Source organism: Pocillopora verrucosa, chromosome 11 (assembly GCF_036669915.1).
Source record: "Pocillopora verrucosa isolate sample1 chromosome 11, ASM3666991v2, whole genome shotgun sequence".
In the NCBI taxonomy this organism is placed as follows: domain Eukaryota; kingdom Metazoa; phylum Cnidaria; class Anthozoa; order Scleractinia; family Pocilloporidae; genus Pocillopora; species Pocillopora verrucosa.
In genome coordinates this window covers 7,052,235-7,067,130 of record NC_089322.1, presented here as the reverse complement: position 1 = coordinate 7,067,130, position 14,896 = coordinate 7,052,235, and the positions used below count along the sequence as shown (strand labels likewise).

Here is a 14,896-nt window from a genome sequence, read left to right as displayed (position 1 = left end):
CACTTTTCTCTTTCTTAGGACGTGGACTCAATGGCTAAAGAACTTCAAAGATTCAAACAACAAGAAGTGATTCCACCGGAACTCAATGAAACTTCGGATTCAATGTTGGATTCAAGTTTATGGAAAGCCACAGAGGAAGAGGAATCTGAATCTAGTTAGCAATTTTTAACTGATTTAATTTTAGGTTTAAGACACTTTTGTCGAGTGCAGGGAACCTTGGGTTGCGCTGACCCCACTGAGCTGTTAACTCCTTCACTCACATGAGTGACCAAGACAGCATTTCTCCTTACTATATCAATGCAATATCAAGCAGAAAAGTGATGGTAGTAAAGCAGAATATCAAAAAGGGGATCGTTAGTTGATCCAAAACCAAATTCTTTGAACTAACATCATAAGAATGGTGTGGTACTCAGTAAGGAGAAATACTCATGAGATCTTTGGAGTGAAAGGATTGGTACAATCTGTCATCTTATCACAGGTTTTATAATTGTCAGTTGTTAAGTCACAAACAGTTTGTCCGGGAACAGTGTCACAGATAGACATGTGTGCTTATAATGGGGCCAGTTTGATCAGGTAAAGAGAAACTTTCTTACAGATGTTCTCCTCCGCAGTAGATTATGGATGATACTCAAATGTCGCACTAAACCGTCCGCTTAATAAAAATGTTATGAAATAAAAGAGCTTACTAGAACATTGAAGTCAGCGACCGCTAAAAGAGTTCTCCAATGGATACAGGGTTATTTACCATAAATATGGGGAAAAATTGGTTCGGGGTTTTAACTTAACTTGGGGTCCTATCACTACGGGTTTCTTATCAAATCTCTTTAGTATCACCAATATACAAATATATATTTAATAGATCTTTTAAAGAGATTTAGATTTATATTTCTCTAAGAATGAATCATCGAGTAGTGTTCTTTCTCACGAGAAGCGAAGTAAATTCGCTCGAGTGTAAAATGAAAGGAAATCTTTGGTACTGTTCAAGCGCTCGGTTGATAAACATTGTAGTGACAATTTTTAGAGCAAATGCAAATAGCATCTTTGGGGGGAAATTATAGATATTACGCCTATTATTTTAACAAGATATGTAAACTAGTATTGCAAGCCTTTTTTTTCAATTTTTTTTTCAATATTTTCAATGGCCTATGTACGTGCGTGTTCTATCGAGAAAGGTACGGTTTGTAAATACAGCTATTCAATGAACTCAAGAAAAGCATTGTAAAGAGTGAAGTATGCTTCTGTATTCTGGCAAACGAGTAGATCGAAAGCTTGGCATTATGCGATATGCCGATGTTAACTTCATTAAATAAGATATAGGAACTTAGAAGACCTATATCTCAAGTACCTTTATCATACTTACTCACGTCCGATAAGTCAAAATAAACACGAAAATCTGATGCATTTATACGTGTTATTCCACGCGTAATGCGTCAAAGGAAGGTCGATAGGTTTATAATAAACGAACTTGAAAGGAGTTTAAGCGTGGAATGGAAATTATAAAGTTTTGAGACTTTCACTGCTACCGTGTTTGTCGATACACCATTTTGATGCCTTTCAAAGACCAGTTTGACGTATTTTGCGCAGCAGAGGAATAAACGTTTCATGAAAGGTGCAGAGGGAAACGATATTTTTAAATTAGGTGAGCTGTGTACTACAAGTGAAGTATTGTTCTTCTTACAATCTTAATCGTAATATTTGTTATTAAATTTTACAAGTTCAACGAAACTCTCATTCGAATCGCTGAAATGTAATCGATTCGTGCAATCCAACCAGCCCGGCGATGAACAAATTTGTAGATAATGTAGATAAATTTACTTAAAAAGTCCCTTGTTCTACTTTGCTCGCCATTAATGCCTAGGTAAACAAATCTGCCCCAGAATAAATTAAACAATCAGGTAAATGTTGGTCTCTCTGTTTTACTAATTTGGTGATACAATTTAGCAGATATACCCTAGCCGTTTCTTTCGTTCTCTTGTGTGTGGTTGCCACGTTGGATTAGCCTTGGTGCCTTCGAGAAACTTCCCTAACATTAGAAAATAACTTGGGGTTAGATCTTGGAGGAAAGCAGAAGGACTTGCAATCGTAAATTCTTGTCCGGAAGTTTTGTCCTTTCGAAGTAAGAACAAAATTTCAATGGCCGTGAACCCTACTTTTAACTCCACGCTTACGCCATCTAACTGAAAAGCTTAAAAACAAGATAAACTTAATAGCTGTCTCGGTCATTGTCACGTTTCAACATGTCGGATTGTGTTACACGATATTCTTTAGTTACGTGACTTTTCAAACGGAGGGTTTCGATTGATGGAAAGAACTTGTCACGCAACTTACGATTTCTACGTTACCTATTTACAGTGGCTATAAATCATTCATATATATTTGTGATAGGAATTTCCCTTTTTCGGGCCTCGACAGTCTCATAAATGAACAGGGATTTGCCGGGAACAGCTGGCTTCACAGGTTACTCTACCGAGGACAACAGCCGTTCTCTCATGATCGCCAAATTCCTATGCCCGATGTCGGCCATAAGCGGGGACTTCGAGAATGGCGACGAAGACGTGTCTTTGTTATCGGGATTTCGGTAAGTAGACGTTCAGAGATTAATTCTTCGTCAGTAAAATCAGTATCATCGTATTTTCTCTGTGTGATATGACTTGCTAATGCCGATAATTAACCACAAAAGCGCGAATCTTCACCAGTTAAAATCTTAGAACCTTCATCATGTCGTTGTGAGCTTTGTCTCGGGATTTTTACATGTGAAAATCAAAGTGTGCTGTTGACTTGTAGAAGATATGCTGCGTTAATTTTTAAAGCGATATGTTTAAATTATTCAACAAAGTTTGCCAGAAGAATGGTGATTCGATAATGCACTAACCAAAACATGAAAAAAAAATTGCAGTTTATTTAACATACTATGGTATGGTTAGAACATGAACTCACATTCGAAGTAATGATAACGCGTGTTTATGATGCGCCGTGACGTGAAACTTCGACATTTTATCGCCGAGCTATAGAGGAAGAGTTGTGTGTCTAACCGATAAAGAATAGTAAATTCAGAAGACGGCTTTTAGATTTGAATGACAACAATATTTTGCGGCATCGTGAACTGGATGCACCATGGTGTTTTGTTGAGTAACACGTGATTTTTGTGATGAGTTGAACTCTGTTTTAAAAGGTGCCGGCGTTGTGACCGATCATATCTGGTTTCATGCAAAATTTGTCTCTTGGTATACGTATCTGAGAATAATTATGAACATGGTTTTACGCATAGGAGTATGGGAAAATTTCATTTGTACTTGGCTTTTGTAAGTAGATGTGTTTTACGAAAAGAGCTGAGAGCTCTTAGCCGGCTTTGAAGATTTTCGGATAGATAAACCAGGGAAAATAAGCTAGCGAATCTTTTCATTTACTTATACTCTGATAGACTGGTTCGGCATCCCGCCGGAATGGACTATATATGATCAAAATGATAGCTGGTAGGTACCAGGGATGCCGTTGGGGTAACATGTCATCTCCCTCCCCACCTCCTCACTCACAAATCCGTATAACGATACGATGATTTGAATTTCACTGATAACACTTCCAAATCTACTCTTTTACCTGTTAATCGGAAAATGGAAAACTAATCTTGGCATGCAAAATGAATTATTTCTACGACAGGAACAGAGTTCGCAGAAGGCTGATATGGCTAGAAATAGATCTGTCTTTTTGAAAGAAAGGAGAACGAGCTAGCAATGCTGAGTATCCAGTCTTCTGAAGTAGAGAATTGCGTTCATGTTTCAGAAAGCCTGCAGTGATTCTTTTAGGTGTTTTAAAACAATTCTGTTAGAAAATTTCATCTTCTTTATTATTTTAATCTCTGCGCATATTTTTTTAAGTTACATCTTGTTTAGTTCCATCATTTTCTCTATATGGAACTATGAAGTGATGAAAATATCTGTATTGTAATAATCATACAGTTGATATAAAGTGCTCTTCAAATTTCCAACCGGAAGTGAAGCCTCAAAGTGAGCCTGCGACACAAATACCAGTTGTCAGCGGATATTGTCATCGCCACATAGAATGGAGGGCGATTCAGGAACTCGGTCGACCATATTGTGACTTCGTGATATAGACGACAAAAATTATCAGGATACTGTTTGTTTTTTCTCGACCTTCCCCGCTTTTAACGAGATCAAATCCTTTTATCACTGATTTATGATGGGTGGATAGTCGAATTTTATCCCAAACATGAGCGAAGCGGCCAAAGAGCGTGTTATAGCGCTCGGAACTCAGTTCAACACGATGGAACATTCTGCTTCAGAAGATCCAACTCTTGTGACTTTTGAAACGGGTAGTCCGAAAAAATCCTTTTGGAAAAGAAACACGAGTAAATTACCAGGAAGGTAACGTTATTTTCCGTCGATTAAGTGCCATGTTTGAAGCCCTTTTATTGATTTAATGTACTTTCTAAACAGTATAAAACCCGCACATGGGACTCAAGACTTGTTGTCTTCGAGCGTTTTGCCAAGTGCCAACCAGACTTCCAGGTACGTTTAGTCTATAACGTCTGCTCATGATGGCGTGATAAAGTTAGTTATCAAAGAAGTTGCGTGTGTATACTTCCTTCTAGCACTCTGTAGAGTTGTTGAATACCAAACTTTCATCCGTTCTGAGATCCTAGGGAAAGTTGAACGACTGTGTTTACATTAAATTAAAATCTTGTTGAAAAGTTGTGTCGGTTAGTCTTTTGAAATGATCACGATGTTTTCTTTCTCCTATTTTGCCAAGAGTGTGGTTATTTTTTTAAATCGGCCGAGTCAATTAATGAATCTAACAGGCGATCTTCGTTTAGTCGTGGTTCATTCTAATTTTTGAATATATAATTTGCTTACCACTGCACTAATTGCGGAAAATTTTTAATAATCTTATTTAAGAATTCCTTGGTTGAATTTCACTTTATCTCTTGTACAATAACGTATCAAATTTCTTTCATTACGGAACAGAAAATAACGCATTTGAATCCAAATAGTCCCTAGTATTGATTTTAGAATTTGATCTATCGCGAGATTATCCAGGAAGCCTTTATGTTATTTTTATGGTCATCGTTATTTGAGATCATTGAAAAGAGGATTGATTTAAAAAGGAAAGATTAATCGGACTTACAAAGGTGTCCTACTGCGTATGACAAAGGATTTTCATAAATAACTCGTATTAAAGAGATCAGACTTAAATCTATATTGGTTTAGGCACTTCAATACGTATTCGTGTAATTAAATAACAATATATGAATACGCCAGCAAATAATGTTTAAATTTATCGAATGCTTATTGGGCAGAAAGTTTATGCACTTAATGATAATAGGTAGATTAAATCTGGTGGTCATTAAAAGTGTAGTAATTTCTAAGTTAAATTAAGGATTGAGAATCTCTACATAACCTTAGGATTATTACAACAATTTAATTCCTTAGCTTACCAGAACTTGGCTAAGCTTTTCATGCAACTTAAGCAAAATTTTATCAAAAGGTTTGCCAAATATCTATGGTTAAAACACTCAGTTTTATGAGTGATGTCAGGCACTTGGTACATCAAGCTTTTTCCTAACATAATATTTTTGCTGTGAATATCTAAGAACCATTTCTTCCTTTTGTCTCCCAACATTTTATTTTCATATGGCATTTGATGATGAATCAAGCAGTGTTGTATAAAATATGGTTTCTTTCCTTCTCATCTTGCTAATAGAATGAAGGCTACTCTCTCACAAATATTTTGTTGTGTTTTTCTGGAAGTCTCTTAGTGCACATTTATATACCAAAGGGAAGATAGGAACCCTGAAAATAAATAATTATGCACAATGGTGCAAGAACTCAGGCCTTTTTAAAAAGTAGCACAGGGAACCTAAGGAATCAGTTGTTAGGCCACAGGGTATCATAATCATTACAAATTCATCAAATATTATTGGTGCATATTGCAGCTTCACTTTTCACTAATCATTCTGTACAGTTGTCTGTACAGTTGTCTGTACAGTTGTCTGTACAGTTGTCTGTACAGTTGTAATCAGACAGTGTAATTGGACAATTGAAGCATCCACTCAGCTAATCCACCAATCACAGAAATTATCAAAATAATCGTAGCAACAACCACTTAGCCAAAGAAAAACTGGGAAATTTCCAAAATAAAGGTCATGGAATTATTAACAAAAGACATTGTCTCCGCTGCAGTTATTTGTTCTAGGTATATTTGTTTTTTCAGAAATTGAAGTAGTTATGATTAATTGGTAATGCGACTTTTTGTCATCCAATTCTGTCAGTAATTATAATTGTGATTAACAAATTGGACTGCTGCTTTGCAGTTGTCCAATTTTGTAAATCACTCGTATGGTTACAGACCGAATTGGACTCCACTTGGTCCTATTACCATTACAAATAATTGAACATGTTTTATTTTCAGCATTCACGGCAAAGCCAAACCAAAACCCTTGAGTTTCCAGGAGTTTAACAGCAAGATGAGTGACGCATGGGGTGAAGATGATGACGATGTGATCCGTGTGGACCCAGAAGAAAAGAAGTACTCCAAACCTGATTCTCGAGTGCGCACAATCAGTGGAGGTGAGGTCAGAGCTAGTATTCCAACTAATGTGACTTCCAAAGAAACCAAGAAACTTCCAGAACAGTTGGTCAAGAAAGATGAGCACAAGACATCTCGTCCTTCTCCTTTGAGCTTACTAAGTAAGTCCTAGATGTGATTACAATGTAATTTCTCCCTATAATATCCATACATTATCAAGCAAACAGGTGTCAAGAATACTTAAACTGATCACTTAGAAGTTATCATCTTGATGTACAGTTGTAACTCCAAATTCTCAATCCCGATTTACATGGAAATATGTCACTGCTAAAGGGGAGAATTAACAATAAGATTTTGGGTGTTAACAGGTTTTTAAGTAACACTGCCTCTTTAAAGACGGTCTACGTTCAATGGTTCATTACCAATTAGCCCTTGTAGATTAGAGCTGATGATAACATCATTTCAAATGGTACTAAAAGTTAGTGATGTTAGGGGTGTATTACTGAAGCTTGCAATTTTTCTTTTTTGGTGACAAACACAGTTTTGATATTGGTGTTTAACCCTTTAACCCCAAAGAATGACTGGCATCTAATTTCTCCATACAGTATCAGCCCTGAATCAAACATTAAGGTCATGAGAACACGGGAAATGCACGGGAAATGATCAACAACTAAAGAACTCTTGATTGTTCCACAAATTCTCCTTTTCAGACCCCTAAGAAATGTTTAGAGAACAGTATGGAGAATATGCATACTGATGTTTGGGTGTAAAGGGTTTTAAAGGAATCTGAGACTGGTAGTCACCTTAAACAATAAACACTGAACCAGACTGTGATGCGAGTGAGATGAGTGATTGCCGATATTTATCAGGAACAATGATTTACAATTCCAGAGTTCTGGAAATTTTATCTTTTAATCATTATTATTTAATGAGTTTTAAGGTTACTTGATATTCACCTCTGGAGAAAAATTATGATCCATTACGAGCCACAATTTTGACTTTCTTTTCTTTTTTCTTCAGCACGGCACAAGAATCAGTCATCATCTTCAAAGTCTGCTGCCCACTCCCCATCCCCTCCTCCTGTCAATCTACAGTCTCCCAAGCCCCCCTCCCCTATTAGAGCTGTTAAACTGGAATTTCAAGATCAAGAAATACACAAGCTGGAAAAATTTGGAAAGTTGTTGGCAGGTCCTAACACTGACTTGGGTACGCATGCTTTTATTTCAAGCTAATAGTGGCACTGTAGAAAATGTATAAGGAAACAGTATGGGGATGATGCATACTGATGTTAGAGTGTTTATGGTTAAACTATACTAAGAATTTACCTTATACTAATCTGCAGATGCAATAAGGAAACTAAGTTGGTCAGGAATCCCAGTCACAGTCCGCCCAACAACATGGCAGTTGCTCTGTGTAAGTCTGTTTATTTTATATGTTTGTGATCGTCTTGCTAGTTAGGGGGTCCTTAGGTGCCCTCAACGTCCCCTCCCTTGCCCTTTGTAAGCCTTTTTTTCTGTCACATGAGCCCATTGAACCCGAAGAGTGACAAGCATCTAATTTCTCCTTACGTTATCACCCTCAATTCACACATTAAGGTTACAAGAAGGAAGAAAATGATCACCCACTAATGAAGCTCTAGGTTTATAAATAAATTCTCCTTGTCAGCTCCTTAGGAAATGTATACAGAACAGTATGGAGAATATACATACTGATCTTAGGGTGTAAAAGGTTTAAGTAAAACATGACATGGAGATCGACATGATAATCCAGTGAGTACCCTCTGGCTACGCCCTTGTTCGTCATTGTCTGCTCCGTAAATTCGGTAGGGTTTATTTACAAGTGATTACTGTGCAAGTAGTTTACCCCTTAAAATTTTGAGATCTGATTGTTAATTCTCTGCTCTAGCTGCTACACATTTCCTTAGATATAGTTACAAGAATTAGGTGTTAGATCAAGATAACAACTTCTACCTGATAAGTTTGAGTGTTCTCATTACCTGTTTGGTGGATAATTTGTGGATATTTTAAGGAGAAGAAACATGTTAATCAATTCTGGGTTAACAATTGTTCTACGTTACTAGGGATACTTGCCTGCAAATATTGACAGAAGACAAGCGACGTTGGATCGAAAGCGAGAAGAGTATCACAATTTTGTCAAGCAGTATTATCCAACGAGATACGAGGATACATATCATGACACATTTAGACAGGTAACTATTTATGCACTTGTAGTTGAGTGAGTTATAGGTGAGGGAGTCTGAGTCAAGTCGCGTAAAATATGCCTCAGCAATTTTGTATAGGAGCAGTGTACGCAGTGAGGTCTGTCATCGCAACTTTTGTAGTGTTTTTAGGAAACCAATTTTCTTTTATTTCTGTCGGTAATTTTTAATTGAATACGAAGAACAAGCCTTCAATTTACTAATATCAAATATTTCAACAGATACACATTGATATTCCAAGAACGAATCCTCTGATTCCTCTTTTTCAACAACCCTTGGTGCAAGAGGTTAGTGGAATCCCTGTTACAGCATCACAGTGTTTAGAAATATGGAACATCGAGTTGTACTACACGACTATGGGCCGGTTATTTCAACAAAGATTAGCCGTAGTTAGATAAAACCGCGTTCTAAGCCTCTTCAATGTAGCCGAACCTATCAAATCGATCCTTTTGAAGAGAATCCCAGAAACTCACTTCTTGGGTAAAACCGCGGTTGGGGTTGAGCTCGTGTAAATAACCGGTTCTTTGAGTCTTAACGTAGAAGTTTTCCTTTCTCGTAGATTTTTGAGAGGATTTTGTACATCTGGGCTATCCGTCACCCAGCCAGTGGTTATGTTCAGGGAATTAACGATCTGGTGACACCTTTCTTTGTGGTGTTTTTATCTGCATATGTTGGTAAGTGAATTGTCATCAGCAATTTACTCCCTAAACCTTCGAGTTAATTTAGAAAAGTTGATGGTATCCAGTTATTGTGAAGTTTAATTCATGCAGTTTGCTCAAGCCCAATTTATGACTCCCCCAATGACCTGAAGGAGAGCTTTGGGAGAGTAGCGTAGGCTCATGTTTCCTGCGGCTGGATATCACGCCTAGTGCGCACAATCCGCACACTCATTGGTCAAACGTAGGGCATGCGCAAATGGATCAATGTTGGCCAGCCGCGCGCAAAGTTCCCGCGCAAAGTTTTAAGGATAACATAAGAAATCAGTGACTGTATCTTAACCGAGATGGCCTCCTACAGCTCTTTTAAAAATCTTACCGACGCCCCTGGAAATGATTTCGTCTCTATATCCTCCTTTTGTTCGATTTTTCTTGAAGATGGTGACCTGGAGAACCACGATGTCAGCGGTCTTTCACAGGACACTTTGGACACAATAGAAGCAGATAGCTTTTGGTGCATGAGCAAGTTGCTCGACGGAATACAGGTGAATCTAATATTGTACATCCTAGAAAAGCTATTTGCACTTAAGAAGGCTCTAGAGATTTCACCGAAGCAAATTGAAGAAAATCAAAGGCAGAGCCAAATCATCACAGGCGAGCGCCTCCCTCCGTGGAGCCACAGCTGAACAACGAAAATCATTTTGTTAATATTTACTACGGAAAACGATAGTTCGAACCTTGCTCACCGCCTTTTCATAGCTTTTAGTAACCTTGAAAAGCCAAAATATAAAAAAAAAATTCAAAAAAACTAACGCAGGCGCGTGCGCCAACATTGCGCAAAAACCCTATAGAGCCTCCTTAAACGTATTTATTTCATCCTTTTTCGCAGTTCCTTTTCTTATCTTGTTCTTCGCGTGTTTGCGAGATATTGGGCTTCGTGAGACGATCCGTAGTAATTTACAGTCTTCCGTAAATTTTTTTGTCCTTGACTAACGGGCAAAAGCTCATGGAGAGTGCCAATTTCACTACATAATGGTTCTCTTTTCACAGGATAATTACACATTTGCACAGCCTGGAATACAAATGAAGGTTAACGCGCTTAAAGAACTCATTCAAAGAATTGATGGTAAGAAAAACGATTTTTCTCCGTCGAAAGGGCCTCCGTTGTGCTAGATTCTTATGAGATATGAAGCTAGTATTCCGAAGGTTTACGGAGACGCGGTGGATCCTGTGTAGAATGCCCTAGATTCGAGACCTGACAGGTTCGCTGTGTTTTTTTTCTCGAATTCGTGACCCATTTTGCCACTAAGCTACAAAACTACAGAATAAGAGAAGGTTAAGTCTGCTCTGGAGCCAAGCGGCTCACAGGGAGCCAAAACCTATTCCGTTGTTTGTAGCATGAATCGACTAAGAGAATTGCTATTTCTCAGGATAGGATGCAAGCTCATCACAGTTTACGCTCGGCATTAGTTTAGGTTTCCCTGACGTTTCGCTGGAACTCATTTAACCCTTTTCCTACCAAGATCTCATTAGTAATTCCTCTGACTGTCTGCCATACAACCTTTATAATAATACTAGGAGAATTTGGTATTGGATCAACTAATAGTCTCCTTATTGATATTTTTCTTTATTCTCATCACTTGCCTGCTTGATATTGTATTGATATTGTGAGGAGAAATTCTGTCTCGGTCACTCATAAGAGTTATAAGGGTTAACCTGGTTTGTAGAGAGGTCGAATCTTCCTTGGGACTTTGCCCTTTTCCTTTTTCTATGCTCTCTAATTCACTTACGAAAGATTTTCTTCCCATTTTTGTTTACTTACCAGAACCTCTGAATCATCACTTGGAGAGAAATAATGTGGAATATTTACAGTTTGCTTTCCGTTGGATGAATAATCTGCTAATGCGTGAGATGCCTTTAAGATGTACAATACGACTTTGGGATACTTACCTGGTATGTATCTACAAGGAAAATTTCCCTAATGTTACTCATGCAATCCAAAAACCAAAGCCGAAGTAATTTCAACGGCTAATCAGAGTAGAAGAAAATACTTTCAAGGGCCAATGAGAACTCAAAATGATAAACAGCCTAAAGCGCGGGGAAACACCGGCGACCAAGTCGTGATTGGATGTTAATTTTTCATCTGATTGGTTGAGAGTGGCGCGAGTTTCTGTTAATTTTGCATCTGAGTGGTTGAGAGTGGCGCACGTTTCTGTTAATTTTACATCTGATTGGGTGGCAGTGGCACGAGTTTCTGTACTTTTCACAGAACAAAGCAAAGCAATCCCGGATTACTTTAGACAGTGTATTGAAAATCACCTTGATAGTATTGTATGCAAATCTTCATCTCACAGAAACTGAAGACCACAGTCGCGAAGCGATTAAGGTCATCGAATTAGTGACTTGAGCAGCAAAGTTTTTCGCTTTTTGTTTTTTTTTCCTTGTTTTTTCTACTCATCGGGGCGACCAAAGAGTGGCAACTTTGAGCACTGCTTTTCGTTGTAGTAATTATTGCTTGGCAACTTCAAGACCTCGTAACCTAAAAGTGACAAGGTTCTATTTTCTCTTTACAATCTCTCCCTTGAATCAGATGTTTAACTCACGAGAATAGAGGAAATGATCAGCAATTAACAAAGCTCTTGATGGTTTTACAAATTCTCCTGGTTAGAACCTAGGAAATGTATAAAGAACAGTATGGAGAATATGCATACTGATGTTAGGGTGTAAAGGGTTAAAAGATTGATGCAATTTCTTTTGTTCGTCTTCCCATTAGGCTGTAGAAAATGGATTTGCCTCATTTCATCTGTACGTCTGCGCAGCATTCTTGAAACAGTTTTCAAAAGATATTGTTGAAGAAACTGACTTTCAGGTTTGTGGATAACTTGTTCCTCGCTTGATAAACGGGACTCTGATATCCTTCGCGATAGTGAAGTGCTTCTTTATTCAAGGCGCTCAACGCAAAGAATTACTGGTCGGAAGGGGTTATCTAAGAGAGAGAAGCTCGCCACGCCCGACCCTCCCCCCCCTCCCTTTTTTTGTCTCTGCTTTAGTTATTGACCTTTTTACGTTGTAGTGTACATTCAACGAATGGTGAGCACTCGCTCTCGCACTCGCACTCGCACTCGCACAGTTATGACGTTTTGGCTTCATCCCTTTCTGTGAGAACTTGCTCTGATTATTTCGTATAAAATTTGTGGATTCGCCTACCCCCTCCCCCCTGTAAACACTTAGTAAATATTAGAACAAAGTTTTCCCGCTGCCTTTAAGTGAAAGCTTTTATATCGACGCTTTCATTTTCAAGGGACACCCATATGTGTTTGGTTTGTATTTTAAGATCTTCTTAGATCTAAAAGTTTCGCCGCAATTCAACGACTCTTTTCTCATTGGGTATTATTTGATCTTCAAAACTCTCCGTGAACGCGGCATTTTCTTCCATTCTACAGGGTTTAATGCTTTTACTACAGAATCTACCAACAACGAACTGGGACGATCAACAAATAAGCCTCCTGTTGGCGGAAGCTTATAGATTAGAGTACATGTTTGCGGACGCCCCAAAACATCTACAGCACCTCTCGTGAGACGAATGAATCAATACGATAGTTTGGCCGTGTAAATACAGGGTACATACTTAGGTAGAACGCAGGATGCAGTCACAAAATGGCGGTTAAGTGATAAGAACCGCCCAGCAGTCTCCAAGACTTCGTTACACTAAAAGATTTTAAAACCGCCATCTGGGTTTTTTTGCAAGAATGACATTGAGACACTGTAAAGTTTAACTGGATATAGAAGTGACTTGCTCGAAATTTTGTTCTCTGAAAGCCTCGAGAAACCAAATCAGTGATCTCGATGGTTTCTTTAATTTTTCCTTATTGTCCATAGCTCTTCATCTAAAGACCTAGTGACTTTCAGAGCAGCCCGGTGATATTTTTACTATTCTCTCACGTTCCCGTGCATTAGCTCACTTTGCCACGAATGTAGAATGCGAAAGACGTGTTCTTTTAAATTAGAAAGTAAGGCCAATTTACATAGAGATGAAAAAATGGTATATTTCCTTCTTTGTAACTTTGCTGGTAGGTAGGATGTCCTGCAAAATTTCCTTCTCGCCGCAGTAATCCGTCTTTTGATAGTTACAATTTGGCTTTAAAAAATTATGTTTTCAACTCTATGAATTTCCTATAGTTGCAGTCCCACGCATACCCATAACTGCCGTCATGAGGCTATAATTATATTTTTGTACAGTCTGGATAAGCGCGTTGTACACGATTTTCGTGCCTGCCTGACCGATCGGTATAAATCGTTGATCGAGCATCACTCGTGAAATTGATAATAATCGATAGTTTAGTAAGATCCAGTTGATGAAAAGTCGGAGGCACAATTTCCATGGTCAATTCGATTGCCATCGTTTGTCTTCGGTTACCATCAACTGCTACTGATTGCTATCAACAATCTCCGACTGCCATCGTTTGTCGTCGGAGATCTTTGATCGCCATCGTTTGTCTTCGGTGGCCGTCGGCTATTTTCGATTTTCGTGGGACCTCTTCGATCGATATCCGTTGTCTTCGGTTATCTTCGTTTGCATTCTATTGTCTTGGACTATCTTCAATTCTTCTCGCTTACTTTCGATCGACCTTGATTAATTAACAACTTTTTCGGATCCCTCGCTTGATTTAAGCTGTGTATCCTGTGCCTCCAAGTGTGATGACCTTTCTCGTCCTTCGGGTACATTTCCGACTCCGTCTTAAACCGTTGCATATTCGAAGCAGGTTTCCAAAAGAGAGAGGGAAATCCCTCAGGGTGGCATAGGTGTATTAGCTAAGTTTCGAAGAGAAAACAGATAGAACACTGAGTTTCATGTCTAAGCGACATATTTGGTGATTGCCCTCTGAACGAGCCAAGTTTGTATGAAGATGATCACCCATTAGGTTTTTTCGGAATATGCTTTCAAGTGAAGTTTCATTTGAATCTCTCAACAATATCTATAAAATGTACAGAAAATCACTTATCCGCCTTTGCATGACCGACACCTGTCAACCTGTCTCTTACCTCACCTGGTAGGGATATTATCAACATTCGAAGATAAAATTCGCATCCAATTGCAGCCCTTTAAAATCCTCTTTATATTCGATTAAATCGAAGTAAATAGATAATCTTTAAAATCTAGAAATGTTCTTTCACATTTGTTCATCAATTTCGTTGATCAATTTTTTTTGATTGGCCTCGACCAATATCGATTTTGATCGATTATGGATTTAATCGGCCGGTCAAGCTCGGTTTTTCCGGTGGTTAGTGGTATCGTTTGTGAAGTTTCCTCACATTTTATTTTAGGCAAGCTGGTATCCCTTGTGGCTAAGAACAAGTTGAATATTTTTATTTAAATGGCTTTAACCATATAAGGTACTTAGATTGGAAATTGTTTAAGATTGACAAAAGGAAATTTTGTCGATGTTCGGCAACAATAAAATATGTTACAGTTTGGAAA

At 38.2% G+C, this 14,896-nt stretch overlaps 2 protein-coding genes across 5 annotated transcripts in view; both read left to right on the top strand.

Annotated features, from left to right (window-relative positions):
• The window catches only part of LOC131783861 (GRIP1-associated protein 1), an 18,850-nt gene extending 16,950 nt beyond the window's left edge, over positions 1-1,900 (top strand). For both annotated transcript variants that reach the window (XM_066174126.1, XM_059100640.2), the window contains exon 33: positions 19-1,900. In XM_066174126.1, the coding sequence (XP_066030223.1) occupies positions 19-159 (141 nt within the window). In that variant the 3' untranslated portion in view covers positions 160-1,900. The remainder of the gene's footprint in view (positions 1-18) is intronic.
• LOC131783724 (TBC1 domain family member 22B-like) lies at positions 1,505-14,896 on the top strand. Of its 3 annotated transcripts, XM_066174127.1 has the most exons (14): positions 1,505-1,639; positions 2,386-2,578; positions 4,455-4,526; positions 6,427-6,704; positions 7,564-7,749; positions 7,886-7,956; positions 8,624-8,752; positions 8,983-9,048; positions 9,321-9,435; positions 9,856-9,962; positions 10,468-10,543; positions 11,243-11,370; positions 12,191-12,286; positions 12,861-14,896. In XM_066174127.1, the coding sequence occupies exons 2-14, from the start codon at positions 2,421-2,423 to the stop codon at positions 12,993-12,995; spliced, it is 1,617 nt and encodes a 538-aa protein (XP_066030224.1). In that variant the 5' UTR covers positions 1,505-1,639; positions 2,386-2,420; the 3' UTR covers positions 12,996-14,896. The 3 variants fall into 3 exon arrangements, with proteins under 3 accessions (XP_066030224.1, XP_058956483.1, XP_058956477.1); XM_059100500.2 differs by lacking the exon at positions 4,455-4,526; XM_059100494.2 differs by lacking the exons at positions 1,505-1,639; positions 2,386-2,578 and adding an exon at positions 4,051-4,382.

Bases quoted from the DNA above. Each gene is read 5' to 3' on its own strand.
- LOC131783724 (XM_066174127.1), top strand. From the start codon at position 2,421: ATGAACAGGGATTTGCCGGGAACAGCTGGCTTCACAGGTTACTCTACC. The intron at 2,579-4,454 runs GTAAGTAGACGT...CTTTCTAAACAG, and splicing joins TCTTTGTTATCGGGATTTCG to TATAAAACCCGCACATGGGA. The intron at 10,544-11,242 runs GTAAGAAAAACG...TTTACTTACCAG, and splicing joins ACTCATTCAAAGAATTGATG to AACCTCTGAATCATCACTTG.